Here is a 20,690-nt window from a genome sequence, read left to right as displayed (position 1 = left end):
CTATTCTTCTTTCTCTTCTTATCTTTTCATTCAAATTTATTATTTATTCCTTATGGATACAATCATGGTATCTCTACTCCTTAATTTTCCCTCAATCTACTCTCATTCATCTTTGATCAAAACTTACTTTACCTCCTAATCCTAAAACTTCAAATACCCTACCCACTCCCTGCCCCCAAAGGCTGTAGAGTGGCACTGGGGGAGGCATGAGTTCCCCCATTCACTATGGTGAATTTTCCTCTGAGAATAAGTCATTCATTACCCTTATCTGGCCTCTAGTTTCATTATCTTTAAAATGTTGTAGAAGCAGACTCTGCCTTTTAAGATCAGAAGAGTATTGTAGGTATTATTTTAATGGTTCTTTTATAAAGAGATTATAGTTTGATTAGGATCCTGAAATGTTATTTTATGTGCTTCAATAAGCAACACCTAAGAAAGCTTCTCCTAGTCTCCCAATAGCACTTAAAGGTATTGGCACAAGATGTTACCTGTATTTCATTAGATTAAGGTCTTGTGAAATATTTCATCTGAGCCATTGAACAACATTAGCACTAGAAGCACAACCAACACTTCGCTATTTCTTCTGGAGAATTCTAACATAAAACCATCCCAGATTGAGTCCATAGTAACCTGATCCTATCAACATCAGACATCAATAGCCAATTTAGAATCAACGATGTCTGAGTCAGTGAATGGGTTTTTGTTTCTCTCTTTTCCTGTTACCTGTATGGGCTCTTGTATTGGCTTTCTTGCTCTCCCGATCTTCCTTCACAGCCCAGACATGAACAGTATACTCCATTCCTGGCTTTAGGCCTGTTAGAAGGGTGGTAGTTTTGTCCTTCCCCACTGGCATCACCTTGGTCTCTCCATCAGCCGAGGTGTAGCGCACCATGTACCTGTCTATGATGGCCTGGACAGGGTCCCAGGATATAGTGGCTGTATCCTGTGTCACTTGGTCAGTCACTAGGTTTCTGGGGCTATCAATCTCTGAAAGAAAAAGAGATAATCAATAAGAGCAATTACTAAACACCAAAGTATATGATCTGAAGTTCATTTCTCTTAATCTGAGATAATTTCAGGCTCTTCTTTTTTATTTTGTCTTGTCATAGTATTCTCAAACTTGTCTCATATACCCTAAATGTGAGCATGTCCACCCAACTTGTTGATTAGTTTTACAGGAAGACAGAAAGCCCAAATTAAAGATCAGAACTCATTATCTTCATAAATCTATCCATCTTCTAACTTCAATAATTCTGTCATGGGTGCCAGAATCCCACCATTCCTTGCAATCATCCATTTTTAGAATTTCTCATTCTCAACCCTTCACTTTCATTCATATAGTCATTGTTCCCTGGAAAATTGATTGCTACTCAAATTCTTAACTTGAAGTTTTATTGGAACTACTGTTATGTAGGCATTTCTCAATTTTTTCATTCTCATTTTCATCTCATTTTTTTTCATGGTAAGACCCAGAAATAAAGTTAGTGTAGAATATTAACCAAATAGAGTAAAACCAAAACAAAATAAATTTTTTGCCTACTCATGGCTTAGAGAACACTATAACTAAGTCCAATTAATATGAACAATAAATATCATGTATTCAAATGTGCATTATTCAAAGTTATAATTATGTAAATGTGGGCATTGGTTCCAACCCAATGAAAATAGGCAGTATGGATTTAAATAATGTTTCCACTTCACAAGATTCATTATTTGTACCAATTGGGACCTTAGTTATATAAAGATTCTAATTTAAAAGAAGTTTTTAAAGGGAATTAGAAATGAAGGCTATGGATAATGAGGGAATATTGGTCCTCTTACTCATACAATGTCACTCTGTACCACTATCAAAGAAAGGAAAAAGGCTTGGATAAATCAACTAGAAAGCAACTAACTGAGGCTAGAGACCAGAAGGTCTGAGTTCAAATTGTCCTAAAAATAGCACTGTTCTCCTAAGGTTCTTATGAGGATCAAATGAGCTACTATAAAACACTTAGGACACTACATAATATTAATCCCTTATGTTTTGAAATCTCTTGTTTTCATCTTATTATGATCCATTACCTGTTGGGGCTTTGGTGTTGGCTTTCTTGCTCTCCCGTTCTCCCTTCACAGCCCAGACTTGAACAGTATAATCCATCCCTGGCCTCAGGCCTGTCAGGATGGTGGTGGTCTTGTCCTTCTCCACCGGCACCTCCTTGGTCTCTCCATCAGCTGAAGTGTAGCGCACCATGTACCTGTCTATGACAGCTTGTACTGGGTTCCAGGATATAGAGGCTGTGTCCTCTGTCACCCGATCAGTTATCAGGTTCTTCAGATCATCAATTTCTGTAAGAAAAAGATTGGGAAAAGATTAGTATTGACACCAATTTTGTCATCAGTACCAAAAAATCTTCATGAGTATTGGAGATGGCCAGTCTTGATACCTCTCATTATAACTATCTTCTCCTCAATAATTAGGTCAATCCTTTCAAAGAAACCTGAAAAAGTTCATGGTAGATCCTGGCCTCCATTTCCCAGGGTCTATTAGACTTCCATATATATACATATATATATACAAATACACACACACACACACACACACACACACACACACACACACACACACACAGCTTCTCAAAGAGGGAGAATTAAAGAAATTTAAGAATGATTTTAGGTTACAACCCAGTTCCACTCCTGACAATGTGGATCATCTGCTCAACAAAAACAGAGAAGGAGAAAAGTCCAGAGATGTGATCAAAGAGCAGCCGGAGCCAGGGCCTAAAGATGCTCTCCTGGAGAACCTCAGTGCCAGCTGCCCATGTGGTGGCAGCAAGCCAGGCAGTCCTTGTATTTCTCCATCAGCCAGTGGGAACTCAGACCAGAAGAGAGGCCTGGAGGTCACTTCCCAGTGTGTCCAGACTACCAGCCCAGGAAGCAAACATGACAAGGAGGATCCAGAAGATAAAAAAGATGCCGCTGAGCAAGTTAGGAAATCCACATTGAATCCCAATGCAAAGGAGTTCAATCATTGTTCTTTTGCTCAGCCAAAACCTTCAACCACTCCGACTTCCCCTCGTCTTCAAGCCCAGCCAAGCCCCTCTATGGTGGGTCATCAAGAGCCAACTCCGGTGTATACTCAGCCAGTTTGTTTTGCACCAAATATGATGTATCCTGTCCCAGTGAGCTCTGGTGTGCAGCCTCTCTATCCTATACCTGTGACGCCTATGCCAGTGAACCAAGCCAAGACATATAAAGCAGTACCAAATATGCCACAACAGTGACAAGATCAGCACCTCCAGAACACCCTGATGCATCCTGCCTCGGCTGCAGCCCCCCCCATCATGGCCACACCACCAGCCTACTCAGCACAATACGTGGCTTATAGTCCTCAGCAGTTTCCTAATCAGCCTCTTGTTCAGCATGTGCCACATTATCAATCTCAGCATCCTCATGTCTATAGTCCTGTAATCCAGGGTAACACTAGAATGATGGCACCTCCGACCCATGCCCAGCCTGGTTTAGTATCCTCTTCAGCAGCTCAGTATGGTGCTCATGCATGAGCAGACACATGTGATGGATGTTTCTACTAGTTCCCTTGCTTAGCAGTATGCCCATCCTAATGCTACCCTGCATCCATATCCTCCACATCCTCAGCCTGCTGCCACCCCCACTGGACAACAACAAAACCAGCATCTGGGGAGCCACACTGCTCCAAGTCCTGTGCAGCACCATCAGCACCAAGCTGCCCAGGCCCTTCATCTGGCGAACTCCCAGCAGCAGCCGGCCATTTACCACACTGGTCTGGCACTGACCCCACCTTCCATGACACAGGGCTCAAATACACAGTCTCCACAAAATAGTTTCCCAGAAGCACAACAAACAGTCTTTACAATTCACCCCTCTCATGTTCAGCCTGCATATACCAACCCACCCCACATGGCCCACATACCTCAGGCTCATGTACAGTCAGGAATGGTTCCTTCTCATCCAACTACTCATGCTCCAGTGATGCTAATGACGACCCAGCCACCTGGCAGTCCCTAGGCCACCGTCGCTCAAAGTGCACTACAGGCCATTCCAGTCTTGACAACAATGCATTTCCCTTATATGACGCACCCTTCAGTACAAGCCCACCACCAACAGCAATTGTAAGGTTGCCCTGGAGGGAGGAAAAGGCCAAATTCCCTCCTCCCTTCTACTGCTTCTACCAACTGGAAGCACAGAAAACTAGAATTTCATTTCATTTATTTTTTTAAAAATTGATTTCTCGTAACATCCAATAGGAATGCTAACAGTTCACCTTGCAGTGGAAGACATTTGGACCGAGTTAGAGACATGTAGGCCCTAGCAGGTATCCCCTAATTCCATGCAAGTGCCCCAACTCTGCTTGCTGAAAACTGGAAGTTATTTATTTTCTAATGACTCTTCAAAGTCATGAACTCATCAGCTAGCAAAAGAAGTAATGAGTGATTCTTTCCTGCTATTACTGCTAAAAATCAAGCCTTGGAAAGCCCCTTTTACTAAACTTGAAAAAGGTTCAGTAAATTCTTATCATCAAACTGATGGATTATTATTTATAAATCAAGTTTTATGAGATGATCACTGTCAGCAGGCAGTGGTGTAACTTTTAAGTTAAGGGAAACACTTTTACTTTGTAGATAATATAAAATAAAAACTAAAAAAAATTTTTAAATAAAAAAGTTTTAAAAACAAAAAAAAAGAGGGAGAAGAATGGATCATCTGAGGAACAACTCTTATAAACACAAGTCAACTTTACTAGTTAAGACCAGCTGAGAATATATGAATAAACAAATTATGAATTTTTAAAATGAATTTATAGCTTAAATAAAGCAAAGAAGAGGCAACTCATAAAAGAGAATGGAGGCAATAGAACTCAAAACCTCAATAATACAACAAGAACTATTAGAACAAAGTCAAGAATATCAAAGAATTAATGGAAAAAATATAAAGGAAGGAAATTTAGCAGTACCAGATCTTAAAATAGGTTATATAGCAGTAATTATCAAAACTATCTCATACTAAGAAATAGAAAGATAGAGCAGTAAAACAGATCAGACATGAGATCTATAGCTGCAAATAAATACAGATATCCAATATTTGACAAATGTAAAGATTTAAGTTTTAGAGATAAGAATTCATTATTTAGTAAAAATTATTGGGAAAAGCTGGAAAATAGCCTGGCATAGATCAATATCTCACACCATTTACCAAGATAAAGTCAAAATGGATACATGACCTAGATATAAAAAGTTATTATGAGAAAATTTGTAGAACATGAAACATATTGCCTATCAGACTTATGATAATTTATGAACAAACAAGAGATAGTGACATGAGCTATAAAATGGATGATTTTGATTACATTAAAGTAAAAAAGTTTTGTACAAATAAATCAAATGGAGCCAAGAACAGAAGAAAAGCAGAAAATTGGGGGGGGGGGGGTGTTATAGACAATTCCTCAGATAATGGTCCCATATCTCAAATATATAAAAAACTTTGTGAAATCTATGAGAATGTGAACTGTTCTCCAACTAAAAAAATTATCAAAAGATATGAACAGGCAGTTATTTGATGAAAATAACTCTCTAAATCATTTGAAAAACATTCTCTAAATGTTTTTTAGAGAATTGCAAATTAAAACAACCTTGAGATATTATTATATTACACCTATCATATTGAATAAAATGAGAGAAATGGAAAGTGACAAATGTTGGAGAAAGTGTGAAAAATTGTGAAGTTCATCTGTGAGGTGATCCATTTTGGAGAGAAATTTGGAATTATGTCCAAAGAGTTATTAAATTGCTTTTACCCTTTGACCCAGTCTTAAGTTTGCTTCCCAAGAGGATTGAGGAAATTGGAAAAGATTCTACATGTTCTAAAATATTTATAGCAGCTATCTTTGTGGTGGCAAAGAACTGGAAATGTCAGAGATGCCAAATTGCGTAATGGTTAAACAAATATTACTCTGCTATAAGTTGTGATGAGCTCAATAATTTTAGAAAAACTTAGAGAGTAAAATAATGAAGCGTGAAATGAACAGGAAAAATGGCATCAAGTAATAGCAGTATTGTTTTAAGTCATTCTGAAGATTATAAATACACAAATTAGCCTCAAAGTTCATAGAAGGAAGATGATGTTTGAATCCAGAAAATAATATTGTGGTGTAGGAAATGATGAGCTGATTGATCTAAAAAAATTTGGAAAGCTTTGGACTCATTAAGGAAGATGCTATCCTCTCAGAGAAACAAATGATAGGAGGAAATAAGCATAGTATAGTTATATAAATGTGTTTGAGTATATTTGTGAATACATCTGTTTATAAATATCTATCTCTATATTCATGCTTAATTGTAGCCATCTTTAGGGTGAGGGGGTGGGAGAAGGGGGAAAATAAAATAAAAAGTGCACAACAGAGAACAAAAGAAAATCAACAAGGAAGCAAAGAAAAGTTGAGCAACTTTGAAAATATTGTGTAGTATTTATTATACAGCCTTTATTGACATGGAAATTTATTGTTTTATATTGAATCCTTTCTCAGAGACATCTGCCTGCATGTCAATGTTGCTTTTGTTTTCTTGGTTTGTCTTTAAGTGTAAAATAAAAGAAATTACCAAAAAAGAAAAAGAACAAAGTCAAAATAACGCAAAATCAGAAAAAAAGCCTTTAAGTTACTACATAATCATTGGAGACAAGGCTTGGAGAAATCATTTTAAAATCATTTGTGTTCCCAAAAACTATTATAAAAGAAAAAAAGTCTAAATACAGTATTTCAGGAAGATATAAAAGAAATTGCTCAGACATAATGGATTGAGAGAGTAAATTTTAGATCCACAAAATCCAAAGGATACAATCAGAGAGAAGATGTAGTTTATCTCAAATGTTGATGGTCAAGTTACAGAGTTTCCTACTAGCTCAGTATCGCAGAATTTAAAGGCATCTAATCTCATCCATATCTGAACAGGAATCTCATTTATAACATAACCAACAGCTGGTCTTCCAACATTTTCTTGAAGGGGAGTGCATTAGCTCCTGCAGCAGTCCATTTCACTTTTTGCTAGCCTTGATTGTTGGAAAATTTCCTAACATCAATACTAAAATTGCTTCTTTTCAACTTAATCCAATTTCTTTTTGTTTTGCCTTCTGGGTCTATGCAGAACAAAGCTAATCTCTTTCCCACATGACAGCCCTTCAATTACTAAAAGACAGCTTTTGTGGCCTTGTTTTATCTTTAAAAAAAAAAGAAATTTAAATCATCCCAACTCCTTCCAAACTGGCTGCCCTCTTCCAGATTTGCTATAATTCATTGATATGACTATCACAACTAAAACAGTACTTCTACAAGTGTTTGGTCACAACAAAATACAATGGGACTATCAGCTAGAAGGCATGTGGCCTGAAACCTGGAAGATCTGAGTTCAAATCCAACTTCAGACACTTACTAATTGTGTGATCCTAGGCAAATCTCCTAATCTCTGTTTGTCTCAATTTTCTCAACTGTAAACAAATATATTGTATAAGATAATAATAGCACCTACCTCCTAGGGTTGTTATGAGAATGAAATATTTGTAATGCATCTAGAATATGGTAGATGCCTATGAAATTCCTGTTCCCTTTCCTCCTACCTTCCATTATCTTCCTGGTTTTGAACATTGTACCTTTTTATGGAGTGATATTATATTAACTTTAATATCTACCACATCACACTAATGACTAATTGACTTTGTAGTCATCAAAAACTACCATTTTCAGATATAAAGCTGTCTATTCAAGCCTCTCTAGTCTTGTACCTGTGAAATTTGTATCAAGTGTAAGACCTTCTACCTTTATCAAATTTTCTTATTAGATTTTAGCCTAATGGTCTAGCCTATGACTCCATCATCCAGTGTATAAACTCTGTTCCATCTTGTAGCATTACAAACTGGATAAGCATTAGCATTAGAAAAGTTTTGTGCAAAAGAAAATACAATGTGATTAAAATTAGAAGAGAAACGTTTAACTAGAAGGGGGAAAAAATCTTTCTAGCAAGTTTCTCTGAAAAAAGATGGCATATCCAAGAAATACAAGAAACTGATGCAAACCAAAGAATAAGAGGTAATCTCAATAGAAAAATAATCAAAGGAAAGAAATTGAAGTTATCAACATAATATGAAGAAATGTTCCAAATCACTACTAAAAAATGCAAATTAAAGCAACTCTGAAATTGCACCTCACATCTATCAGATGATAAAAAGGAAAATGACAATTGTTAGAGGGACTGAAGATAAACAGGCAAATAATGTCCTGAAAGTAGAGCTGTGAAATGGTCCAACATTCTGAAAAGGAAAAAAGGACCAGAGAAAGGGGTATAGAGGAGAGCAGTTTAAAATGCCAAGAAAACAAAAGATCAGAAGGAATCACAGAGCAGCTGGAGATTTTGTGAAAGTTATGTGTTACCTTACATGGACCAAGAAAGAGAACATAATTTTTTTAATCTATCAATTATAGTAGTAGAAGGAGAATAAAATAAGCAGGTAATTAGAATAAGGGAGAACAGAGGCAAGATCAAGCAGGAAATTGCTGCTAAAAAAGAAAGATTATAAAATAAAAGGATAAAATACAATACCCATTTGTGATCACAGTTTGAGCAGTTTGAGCCAAGAAAGGAGAGTTAAGAGAGTATTTGGCTGCCTAGTAGCAGTCAAATGGTGTAGTGGATAGAGTGCTGAATCTGGAGTCAGTAAGACTCATCTTCCTGAGTTCAAATCTGACCTCATACATTAGCAGCTGACCTTGGGCAAGTCACTTTATCTGTTTGCCTCAGTTTCATCATCATTTAAACTGCTCTCCTCTATACCCCTTTCTCTAGGCCTTTTTTTTTCCTTTTCAGAATGTTGGACCATTTCACAGCTCTACTTTCAGGACATTATTTGCCTGTTTATCTTCAGTCCCTCTAACAATTGTCATTTTCCTTTTTATCATCTGATAGATGTGAGGTGCAATTTCAGAGTTGCTTTAATTTGCATTTTTTTAGTTGGAGAAGGAAATAGCAAACCACTCCAGTATTTTTATCAAGAAAACTCAGATGGGATTATGAAGAGTTAGACACAATTGAACAACAACAAAAGCTAAAAGTACAGATTTCTTTCTTTTAAGTGGGCTGGAAGGGAGCAGGGAGAATAAAAAAAATTATGGTAGCATTTAATAGAGGAAAAAATAAACTTAATCACAACTATTAGTGTTAATAGGACAAATCTATCTATCAAATAAGGAGGAGGGTAGCAGAATGATATAAAAACCAAAACCTAATAATTTACAACATACAAGAAAAACACTTAAAACATAGAGATTCTTACTGTTAAAATGATGGGTTGGAGTAGAATTTATTACAACTTGACTGGATCCAAAACAGCAGGAGTAAAAATCATGATTTTAGACAGGCAACAGTAAAAATAGATACAGCCAGGAAACAAACAGGGAAACTATACAATATTATACTTAAAGGCACTGTAGATCATAATAATTTCTAAAAATTAGCGTGAGCCTAAGGAGTGAGTTACAGCATGAAGAGTAAAAGATTTCTCCCTTCCTGGGAATGTGCGTTACTAGAACATTTCAAGATGCAAAAGAGAGAACTGGGTATAGTAACTTCTCAAATTATAATTCTTTCTCCACATGACAGAATAAGCTCTAGTTTCCCCAAGCATTGACTTCATTGCCACCCAGTAAGTTTTTCTATTAGAAGAACATATCTATCAGTGTTTATTTGCTACATTTTGCCTTTGTGAAGGAAAAGGATTAATGAGTCTTTCTAATTCCTCTCTTATTACCAGGGAGGTTACTTAGGTTATATCTTCACAAGGTCACTGCCCTAAACTATGTATAGTTAATACAATCCCTTCAGCTACTTTTTACAAATGGGATCGACTAATGAGGATAATGAACAGGAAGGCAAACATTATTCATTATTAGGAATGATTTGGTATCAAAACATTTCATATGTGCAATATGTAAACCAACAAGGAGTCCTATCTACCAAAGAGGCTTAAAAGCTGACTCTCTTCTAACCTTAGAGTCTACAGGATGGCCATAATTTTGTCATAATCTTCTTGCCATAGTCCAATAAGAAATTGCTTTGTCATCTCCAAAAAAAGCAAACCTGCTACCTTCAATAAGAGGTCAATGTACCATTACCTCCTGTATAATTTTCCCCTAAGTCATGGAGATCCATGAGAACTAACCAGGAGTCGCTGATAGCCTATGTCATTTAATAGCAAGACTTTTCATAATATTTTAAAGATTTATAAAGTATCTTACAAACTGTATTTACCTTAGCTGCTTAGCAAGGGACCAGAGCATGTACCCCATCCTGTATACTATATATCCTATCTGTGCATAATTGTCAGTATGTTGCTCTTTCCCATCTCCATTTAAATTATGAGCTTCTTCTCTGAAGTACCACCTCACACCTCTCAGACTGGCCAGAAAGGATATGATATGACCAGAAAGGATAATGATCATTGTTGGAAGGAATGTGGGAAATCTGGGACACTATTACACAGTTGGTGGAGCTGTAAACTCATCCAACCTTTCTGGAGAGAAATTTGGAACTACACTCAAAGGGCAACAAAAATGTGCATACCCGTTGATCCAGCAATACCACTATTGGGTCTATATCCTGAAGGGATGATGAAAAAGGGTAAAAACATCACTTGTACAAAAATATTCATAGCAGCCCTGTTTATGGTGGCAAAGAATTGGAAATTAAGTAAATGTCCTTCAATTGGGGAATGGCTTAGCAAGCTGTGGTATATGTATGTCATGGAATACTATTGTTCTATTAGAAACCAGGAGGGACGGGAATTCAGGGAAACCTGGAGGGATTTACATGAATTGATGCTGAGTGAGATGAGCAGAACCAGAAAAACACTGTACACCCTAACAGCAACATGGGGGTGATGATCAACCTTAATGGATATGCTTATTCCATCAGTGCAACAATCGGGAACAATTTTGGGCTGTCTGCAATGGAGAATACCATCTGTATCCAGATAAAGAGCCGTGGAGTTTGAAACAAAGTTCAAGGACTATTCCCTTTTAATTTAGAAAAAAATAGATATCTTATTGTCTGATCTTGTTATCTCTTAGACTTTTTGTCTCTCTTCCTTAAGGATATGATTTCTCTCTCATCACACTCAATTTGGATCAATGTACAACATAGAAACAAAGTAAAGACTGACAGATTGCTTTCTGTGGGGGGGGGTAATATTGGGGGAAAAATTGTAAAACTCAAATAAAATATTTAATAAAAAATAGGGAAAAAATTATGAGCTTCTTTAGGCCAGGTACTTATTTTTATCTTTTTTTTTTTTTGGATCATCAGCATTTAGCCTAGTGACTGGTGTATAAGAAGATACTTAATAAATATTTGCTGCCTTGATTTCCTGATTCTTAGAGTAGCTCTTTGCAAACTCCATCACATTTCTTTTCAACGTAATTCTTAATTGGGGGAGGGAATATAGACTTCCTGTCTAAATGAATTTAAATTGTTTATGAAAGAAGAGACAGAAGTAGGCTTTGAGCATTTAAGAGGGACTTCAGAGGTAATCAAATCTAGTCATCCTATTTTATAAATTAGCACATTGAGACTGAGGAAAAGACATTACTCCTCCTAGGTCACAGAGCAGCCTGGACTAGAAACCAGGCCTTCTGTCAGTCAGATAGACAGACAATATACATTTATCAAGCATCTACTATATGATGGGCACAAGACAGTCTAAGTTCTAATTCCATATCCAGTATATTTGCCATCATATTTAGCTTCTGAATGAAATAAAAAATAGACAGATATAGTCATGGTGCAATGGAAAGAGCCTTGAATTTATAGTTAAAGAACTCTAGTTTGAGTCCCTGGTCTGGTACTTAGCACATCTTTGATTTTGAGCTAATCATTGATTTTCTCTGAGTCTTAACTTCCCTGTCTATAAAATGAGAGAACTGGACTAGATGAGCCCTAAAATCCAGTCTAATTTGATTTTTATGTCCTATGATCCTTATCCTATACCTGAAAAGATGATTCTCAAGGAAAGATTAAAATGTCAATTGTAAAAATAATGAGGAATTAAGGCTAATTACATAACAGCTACAGAGGAAGTTTAAATTGATTTAATAATAAAAAAAATTGCTTAGTGTATAATACCTTTTACAGATAAACTCACAAATAACACCAATCACAAATTTCTCTTCTTTTCCTTGGCAACCTAATGGAGAGACCCTAGATCAGAGATTAAAGAACCTGAATTCAAACCTTGATTTGCTGCTTCCTGAAATGTGATCCTCCTGGAAAGGGAATTATTTTTTGTTCCTGTTATCTCTTCTATAAAACAGAGATCATTGTACTTCCACTACTTACCTCACAGGATTGTTGTTCAAAAAACCTCTATAAACCATAAAATCAATATAAAGATATGAACTTACCTGTTGGGGCTTGAGTGTTGGCTTTCTTGCTCTCTCGGTCTCCCTTCACAGCCCAGACATGAACAGTGTAATCCATGCCTGGCCTCAGGCCTGTCAGAATCGTGGTGGTCTTGTCCTTTCCCACTGGTATCTCCTTGGTCTCTCCATCAGCTGAGGTGTAGCGTACCATGTACTTATCTATGACAGCCTGGACTGGGTCCCAGGATATAGTGGCTGTATCTTCTGTCACCCGATCAGTTATTAGGTTCTTGGGATCATCAATTTCTTTAAGAAAAAAAAATTTGGAGAAGGATAAGCTTTGGCGCCAAGTTGTCTATTGCCCCAATCCATTTGAATAGGTAGAGGCAGAGATGGAGAGTTTTCCAGGATCATCATCAGGTCTTTCCTCTGCATAATAACAAAGCTATTTTTGAGGATACCATGGAAGTACCTAGTTCCCATTCTTTATGGTTTATTACTAAAATTCCATTCCCTTTGGTCATTTCTGAACTTGCAATTTCTCAGAGTTGGAGGAATTGGATCTCTCTTTGAAGTGGTATTTGAAGCCACCAAACAAAACCACTGATTAGGCTGACTTCCAGTAGAATCTTCAAGTCATCTATTCATTATTTCATTTAGGACTTCACTGAAGTACACAGTATATCTTTTACTAAGACTCCAGGAAGTAGTGTTACAAATAGGAAAAATTGGACAAATTCCTTAAAGGTACACATCAATATGTAATATTCTCTCTCTCTCTCTCTCTCTCTCTCTCTCTCTCTCTCTCTCTCTCTCTCTCTCACACACACACACACACACACACACACACACACACAGATAAAACTTATTCAGATCATGTTACCTTGACTCCATAGACCAGAACCATGGTATGATATGACTTAGAGTTTAGCAGTACCTTCTAGAGCCTCTAACATTAATTTCTCATTTTGCAGTGGAGGAAAATGAGGACCTGAGAAGTTAAATGACTTCCCCATGGTGATATGGGGAGTAATTTGCAGAACTAGACTTTAAAGCTAAGTTGTCTAGTGCTTTTTTCATACATTGGCAACACAAACATGCATTTTCTAGGGAAGCCTGAGACCCTCTAGCTATCTCTAATGAATTCTGGTTTAGTTTTTGTTTCTCTGAGCACAGCAATCCTGAGATAGACATTTCCAGCCCTGGTGGATACCTTGTGGACTTGCCATCATTAAGAAGTTCAGATGAATAGTAACAGGAGGTGCTCCCTATAGATTCAACACTTCACTCCTGAAAGAAGGGGACTGCAGCCAGGAGAAGGAGCCCTGTCTCACTAGAAATATGGACCTTGAAGGAGTAGTTCACTACAGAGTCAACTTGGGAATGAAATGACTTTTCTAGGATTGTTGGCAAACATTTTTAAGCATCTACCGTATTGATATCACTCTAAGCGTGAGAAATACAAGCAAAAAAAGAAAGACAGTCCCTGCCTTCAAAGAGTATACATTCCAATGGAGGAATGACAACATATAAAAGGGAAATGAAAACAAGATAGCATAGGGAAGTCCAGGAAATCAGGAGCAAAGCCAGTGTGGGAGTGAAGGAGTAAGTTTGGCTGGCTTCGGCAGGTCCTCAAATTGGAGGTTCCAGGAGAGACTCATTGTTGGTAGGAGGATCCCTCAAAGTGTTTCATGTTTTGATATTTTAAGTACCAATCTGTCAGGCAAGTAAAACAGCCAATTATAATAACAGTTTCATCTTAAAGTCTTTGCCAATACATACTTAAATATCTTTAGTGTACTAAGGATTTCTGTTGTGGTAGGAGAAATAAATAGCTGTCCTATAGCTGATATAAGTAGGAAATTGAGTATCTTTCTAGGCAGTCCCTAGACAGAAGTCATACATAAGTTTTAGATGATTTTTTTCCCTGGGGTTCTGGATGGTGGTAACAAGAAACTGAAGTCTAGAAGAGCCTCCCTGGGTGGCTAGGTGGCGCAGTGGATAGAGCACTGGCCCTGGAGTCAGGAGTACCTGAGTTCAAATCCAGCCTCAGACACTTAATAATCACCTAGCTGTGTGGCCTTAGACAAGCCACTTAACCCCACTGCCTTGCAAAAACCTAAAAAAAAAAGCCTCCCTTAGAAGCTAACCTACTTCCTTAATAAATATGGTTCCTGATAGTCTAGAACTGGACCCCCCCTCAGTAGGAAGAGATCAGGAACTTGTTCTAACAAGATCTAGCACCAGCCTTTCTACCCTACATCACATGGCCATGCCATTAGTAAGTCTTCCAAGACAGCAACAATCTTTCAATTTAACATCATTTAGATATTTCCAAATAAATAAACCAGTTTATGTTTTTCTCTCTTGGCCTCATAGAGTAGTAGGAAGACTGATGAATTTGGAATCAGAGAACATAGGTTAATAGCAACAAAAATAATAAATAATAATAGTTAGCCTTTATATGGTATTTTAAGAATTACAAATCACTTTATGAATAATATCTCATTTTGTCCCCACAACAACCAGGGGAAATAGATGTTATTATCACCATTTTACAAATGGGATGTCCAGGGTCACATGGTTTATTAAGTGTCTGAGACAGTATTTGAATTCAAATCTTACTGTTTGCAGTTCCAGAGCTCAACCTAGCTACAACTGAAATCACTAGATATCTACTTACCAGTTAGGTCCTTAGAAAATTACTTAATCTCTCTGCACCTTAATTACCTCTTCTATAATGCAAAGATAATAATACAAGCATACTATCTCACAAGACTTTTATTAAGAAAGCACTCTGAACTATAAAGTTAATATAAGTGAACTATTACTTATAATGGTATTGTTACTTCTGGTTACCTGTTGGGGCTTGAGTGTTGGCTTTCTTGCTCTCTCGGTCTCCCTTCACAGCCCAGACATGAACAGTGTAATCCATGCCTGGCCTCAGGCCTGTCAGAATGGTGGTGGTCTTGTCCTTTCCCACTGGTATCTCCTTGGTCTCTCCATCAGCTGAGGTGTAGCGTACCATGTACTTATCTATGACGGCCTGAACTGGGTCCCAGGATATAGTGGCTGTATGCTCTGTCACCCGATCAGTTATCAGGTTCTTGGGGTCATCAATTTCTTTAAGAAAAAAATATTTGGAGAAGGATAAGCAGTGACACCAAATTATCTATTGCCACCAAAGTCATCCTTATAGCATAGAGATGGCAAACTTTCAGAACTATAGGATTTAGAAATCATTGGATATGAGAGTTGGAAGAGACCTTACCATCAATACATCACTTAGTCAAAAATGTCACTACTTTCAAGGCTTGGAGTGGGGAAGGGAGCTAATGGTACCGATGAGTACTTGCTGGATTTATAGATCCTCAAATCATGGGCAGAGCAGTTTCTCTGGTGTAACCTTTTCATTCAGTAAAACCACTGGTTAAATTGATCTCTCCCATAACCATCAGGGAGCATATTTCTTATTTAAAGACCATCATAATCTAGCTGCAATCTGTGTGTTCAATCTCTTTGGACATTATTCTCCCTCTCACATCCTGCAATCTAGTCACACATCATCCATGACTCCTCCTGACTCCCATCTCCATATCTGAAATATACTCCCTTCTTACCTTTACCTCAAGAAATTTTTCTTTTTCTTCAAGATAAAAATAACTAGTTTCTACTAAGCACTAGGCTTTACAATTATTATAAGTCATTTGATCCTCACAACAACCCCAGGAGGTAGATGTTCTCATTATCCCATTTTATATATGAGAAAGCTGAGGCAAACAGAATACTACCAGAATTATATAATGAAGATTTTCTTTAACCGACCCCTCAACCTACTACTACTGTTCTCCCTATCAAACTACTTTATATTTAACTACCTTGTATTCATCTGTATTTATTTTCCTTATATTTATTATACATCTGCTCATAAGGTCTCCCCATTAGAATGTAAGCTCCTTGAGAAGAGAGATTACTTCATTCATTTATAAACCCAGGACCTAGTATAGTATATGGTGTCCAACTCTTTGTGACTCCTTTGGGGGTTTCCTTGCCAAAGATACTAGAGTGGTTTTTCACATCCTTCTCCAGTTCGAGGTCACACAGTAAGTGTGTAAGGTTAGAGTTTGGCACATAATAGGTACTTAATAAAGAATTATTAATTGACTAATTGATTGGTTTTTATGGAGGATTGTTTTTCAGAGATCATTGCTTTCTTTTTGTAAAGATCCTAGAAATGGTATATCAGTATCTCAATTAGCAGAACTTAGTGAAAGTTTAACAAGTCTCCTAAAGAGGAAATATTAATATAAAATGTCATCTATTCATATAAATAGACTTAGAGGTCATTTGAACATAATGGTTGTGGGTGGTTCGTGACCCATGCTGCCATCTTGTTTTTTTCTCAGATTTTTAACATTTTTAAAATAGTAAATTATTCCAACTTGCAATCAGATACCAGACATCAATAATCTTAAAATAGGCCACCAGGTGGCTACCTATGAACAAGAAAATGGTGGGGGCAAGAAGTATTTGCTCCCATTGACAACAAAATATAATGAAAAAACCATTGGATTTGCACATAGAATACATGGCGGGGTACTGCTACTTTAACAGATTATTTCACCTTTTAGCCTCAGTTTGTTTATTTTTAAATTAGGATAATAATACTCATTAGCTACAGTTTTTTTTTTAAGCTCATCATGAACAATAAAACTGTTTTCTAATGTGAGCTTGCAATGGTAACATTTCCTTCTGTTACCTGTTGGGGCTTTGGTGTTGGCTTTCTTGCTCTCTTGGTTCCCTTTTTCAGCCCAGACATAGACATTATAATCCATGCCTGGCCTCAAGTTGGTCAGTAGAGTGGTAGTCTTGTCTTTCTCCACTGGCATTTCCTTGGTCTCTCCATCGGCAGAGGTGTAACGCACCAGGTACCTGTCTATGACGGCCTGAACTGGATCCCAGGAGATGGTGGCTGTATCCTCAGTTACTCGTTCAGTAACCAAATTGGTTGGGCTGTCAAGTTCTTTAAGGTAAAAATATGGGAAGAGAAGTTTAATCATTCTAATTCTGAAAGACAAGTGTATATACACAAATAAGGATTACCTGGCCAAAAAAATCTGAGTCCAATTAACTATACAGTGACTGCATTTTCTCAACCTAATATCCAAACTTGTGACCAGACAAAAGATAGTCTCATAAAAACCAGGACATGTGTTGTTGTTTTTTTCCAAAAAAAACTCATTAAAAGTACTTTCTTTTCATAAAACAAGGACGATGCCAGAAAAACTCAGGATATATTTCCCTTAATTACAGGTCAAGAGCTGTGGTGGTTTAAGCCTTAACCCAGTGGTCTGAAATTCCAAGTGGGAGTTAATAGCCCATAATCAGAAGTAGGTCTTTTAGATAAAGTCAACATTCCATTTTAATTGGTACAACTTTGTCCTCAAATTGTTTTCTTAAAAAGTTTCAGTCAATTCCCAGTTTCCTCTGCTCCTTACTTTTATGTAATATATTATTTTAGTTCCTGTTCTTTGAACTTCAAAGACATCTTAATTTCATGACTCATAATGGGTAATCCTGCCACCAGTAACAAATGGCAAACCCTCCAGACCTTAGCACACAAATCTTAGTGGCTAAAACAAACAAACAAAAAATTATCTCTTGGCTAACCAATGGGTGATAAACCTCTACAAAATTTATTTGCCTAGATTAGGACAATAGGTAAACTATTTATTGCCAGGAAATATGAAGATAATTTTGATCAAATATCTGGAGAGGGAGAGCCACAAACAAGCAGGAGATCAGAAAGGTCTCTTGCAAGAGATAACACTTGAAAAGAGCCTTGGATAGAACCCCAGAGCATAAAAAGAAACATCCATCAAAAGAAAGAACTAGACCAGTCGATCTTAAAAGACCACTTTGTAGGGTGAGTTCTGCCTACATGGTAGCCACATAGCACTAGTAATAGTGTTTCTCATGCCTACTACCAATTCCTATTCAAAATCTAACATTGAACTTACAATTTATGTTGTAAATTGTAGCAGAAAGAAGTACATTAACTACAAATAAACCTGTTTTCAACAACCACCTGTCAATAAGACCATTTCTTTTTATCTTTGGAAACTTGGGTGGTCTGCCTTAGCGGGCTACCCTGGTTAACAGATAGCACCAACTAGGGTGAAGATAATTACATTGCTGCTCCAGAGTGAAGTCCTGTGGTGTCTGGGGCGGGGGGCCTCATACTTGACTAACTGTCTATAGGAAGGATGTAAGATTTATGAAAATTAAAGGCATATTTAGTACATTATTCTCTGAAATAAGGGCCTTCATTTTATGCTCAATACCTACCAGTCACTGCAAACCAAGATAAGCTTTTGACTCTTTTGTCAGTTAAACATTTCAAGCTCTCATGTCCAGAAATGAAAATTAGAAATTGTCAGTTAATTTTAGGAAAACACTGAATGAACTTACAACCCAATTAAATGTGACCTATAATATGGGGGGTTGAAGGGGAAAATCCACATATGTGCTAAAGCTTATTTGAGCATAAAAATGCAAAATTCAATTATGAAAAGTAGTCACGTTTGTTTCTTTGAATATTTTGACACCCCAGCTGTCAAAACTGGGCACCAATCTCCTGATGCAAAATCAGCTTTCTCCCTGAGGGAGTTTCTCAGTTTTCCTTTTCCTTTCTCTCCTTTTGAGAGTCAGTGTAATATAGTTCTCTAAACATGAAATCTTGAGCCATAGGATTCAGTATCATTTCCAAAACTATGTTACCACAAGCATATAACTTAACCTTGCCAAGTCTCAGTTTCCTCATCTGTAAAGTGGCTCTCAATAATGCCTGTTCTTCATAGGATTCTTGTGAGGATCGAATGAAATAAGGACCATGAAAGCACCTTGCAAAGCTTAAAGCAGCCCTATCCATTTCAGCTATGATTCGTGGTTACCTGTTAAGGCCTTGGTGTTGGCTTTCTTACTCTCCTGGTTCCCCTTCTCAGCCCACACATGGACTGTATATTCCATGCCTGGATTCAAACCAGTCAGAACGGTGCTGCTCTTATCCTTCCCCACCGGTGTCGACTTGATCTCCCCTTCAGCAGAGGTGTAGCGCACCACATACCTATCGATGGGGGCCTGGACAGGATCCCAAGAGACAGTAGCTGTGTCCTCTGTGACTCGATCAGTCACCACATTGGTGGGACTATCAATTCCTTTCAAAAAAAAATAATGAGGAAAGTTAGCACTAGAGACATATTTTAGGTTGTGGGTGAGGATCTAGAACAAAAATATTCCTTGTCTTGCCATCTCTGCCCTTATTTGCAAACTTATAGGAGTCCTTTGTATGCTTTCCTTATCTGCCATTTGTTTAATTCCTTCCATAAGGTATCTAGCAGCTATGTGATATTGGGCCAATCACGTATCCTCTCTCTACCTCAACTTCTTCATCTGAAAAATGAGGATAATAATAATAATAACTAACTTGATGTGTTGTTATAAGAGTCAAATGAGAAACACATGGAGAATTCTGCAAATTTTAAAGCAGCATCTAAATGGGCCTCTTATAGGGAGCCAAATGAACTAAAAAAAAAAAGTGCTGCAATGACTGCACATACTATGATAGGGAACCCCAGGAAACTTCTGGGGGAACCTCCAAAGGAAACCTCCAAAATATCTGTGGCTACATTCAGTGAAGCCTCCACAACTCCATTCAGAAGGAAGGTGTCTCCAAAAGTTTTTATAATGCCTATCAGAGATGATCAAGGGAACTCTTTGATTTGCTGGGGTGGGAATACCACATATGCTCCAACCCTTCCCTGAAGGAAAAGTTCTCTGATCTTAGCTGAGCATCAAAAATGTGCCTTGCTGAGATGATTCTCAGTCACTTCTTATAGCTGATTTTGATGACTAGGTTTGTGTCAAAGATTTCTGGTGACTAGAACTGCCCACCTTGTGAGTTATGAGTTGCAGAGGAGAAATAGCTCTTCATTTAAGAGATTCTGTTCTAGTAGTTTCTCTAGAATGGGGTAGGGGTTGGGTGGGGGGGAGAGTAAGGGATTTCTCTCCAGGGAACTCCTGTTTGGAGATTTTCTAGGTCATATCAAGAAGGTATGTATTTTCCAACAAGGGGTCAGAGAACAGAGGAGGTCAGAGTGCATGTACAGCTCCATGAAAGCTCCTTCACTCCAACAAATGAGGGGTTCTTGTAATCAGCCTTCCACCAGAGTAACCTCTTTCTGTGCCTCTCACCTTCAGTCCTGGAGCTAAGGGG

General features: G+C 37.5%; 1 protein-coding gene and 1 pseudogene across 1 annotated transcript in view; one reads left to right on the top strand and one right to left on the bottom strand.

Annotated features, from left to right (window-relative positions):
- TNN (tenascin N) overlaps positions 1-20,690 on the bottom strand; it is an 89,719-nt gene that overhangs the window by 31,321 nt on the left and 37,708 nt on the right. The window contains exons 7-12 of the mRNA XM_074222092.1: positions 19,369-19,632; positions 17,175-17,438; positions 15,275-15,538; positions 12,458-12,721; positions 2,065-2,328; positions 724-987 (exon numbers count right to left, since the gene is read on the bottom strand). Of these exons, the coding sequence (XP_074078193.1) occupies positions 724-987; positions 2,065-2,328; positions 12,458-12,721; positions 15,275-15,538; positions 17,175-17,438; positions 19,369-19,632 (1,584 nt within the window). The remainder of the gene's footprint in view (positions 1-723; positions 988-2,064; positions 2,329-12,457; positions 12,722-15,274; positions 15,539-17,174; positions 17,439-19,368; positions 19,633-20,690) is intronic.
- On the top strand, positions 2,616-4,134 carry LOC141510834 (ataxin-2 pseudogene; annotated as a pseudogene).

This window comes from Macrotis lagotis, chromosome 2 (assembly GCF_037893015.1).
Source record: "Macrotis lagotis isolate mMagLag1 chromosome 2, bilby.v1.9.chrom.fasta, whole genome shotgun sequence".
Lineage (NCBI taxonomy): Eukaryota > Metazoa > Chordata > Mammalia > Peramelemorphia > Peramelidae > Macrotis > Macrotis lagotis.
This window is presented reverse-complemented; position numbering and strand designations above follow the sequence as displayed.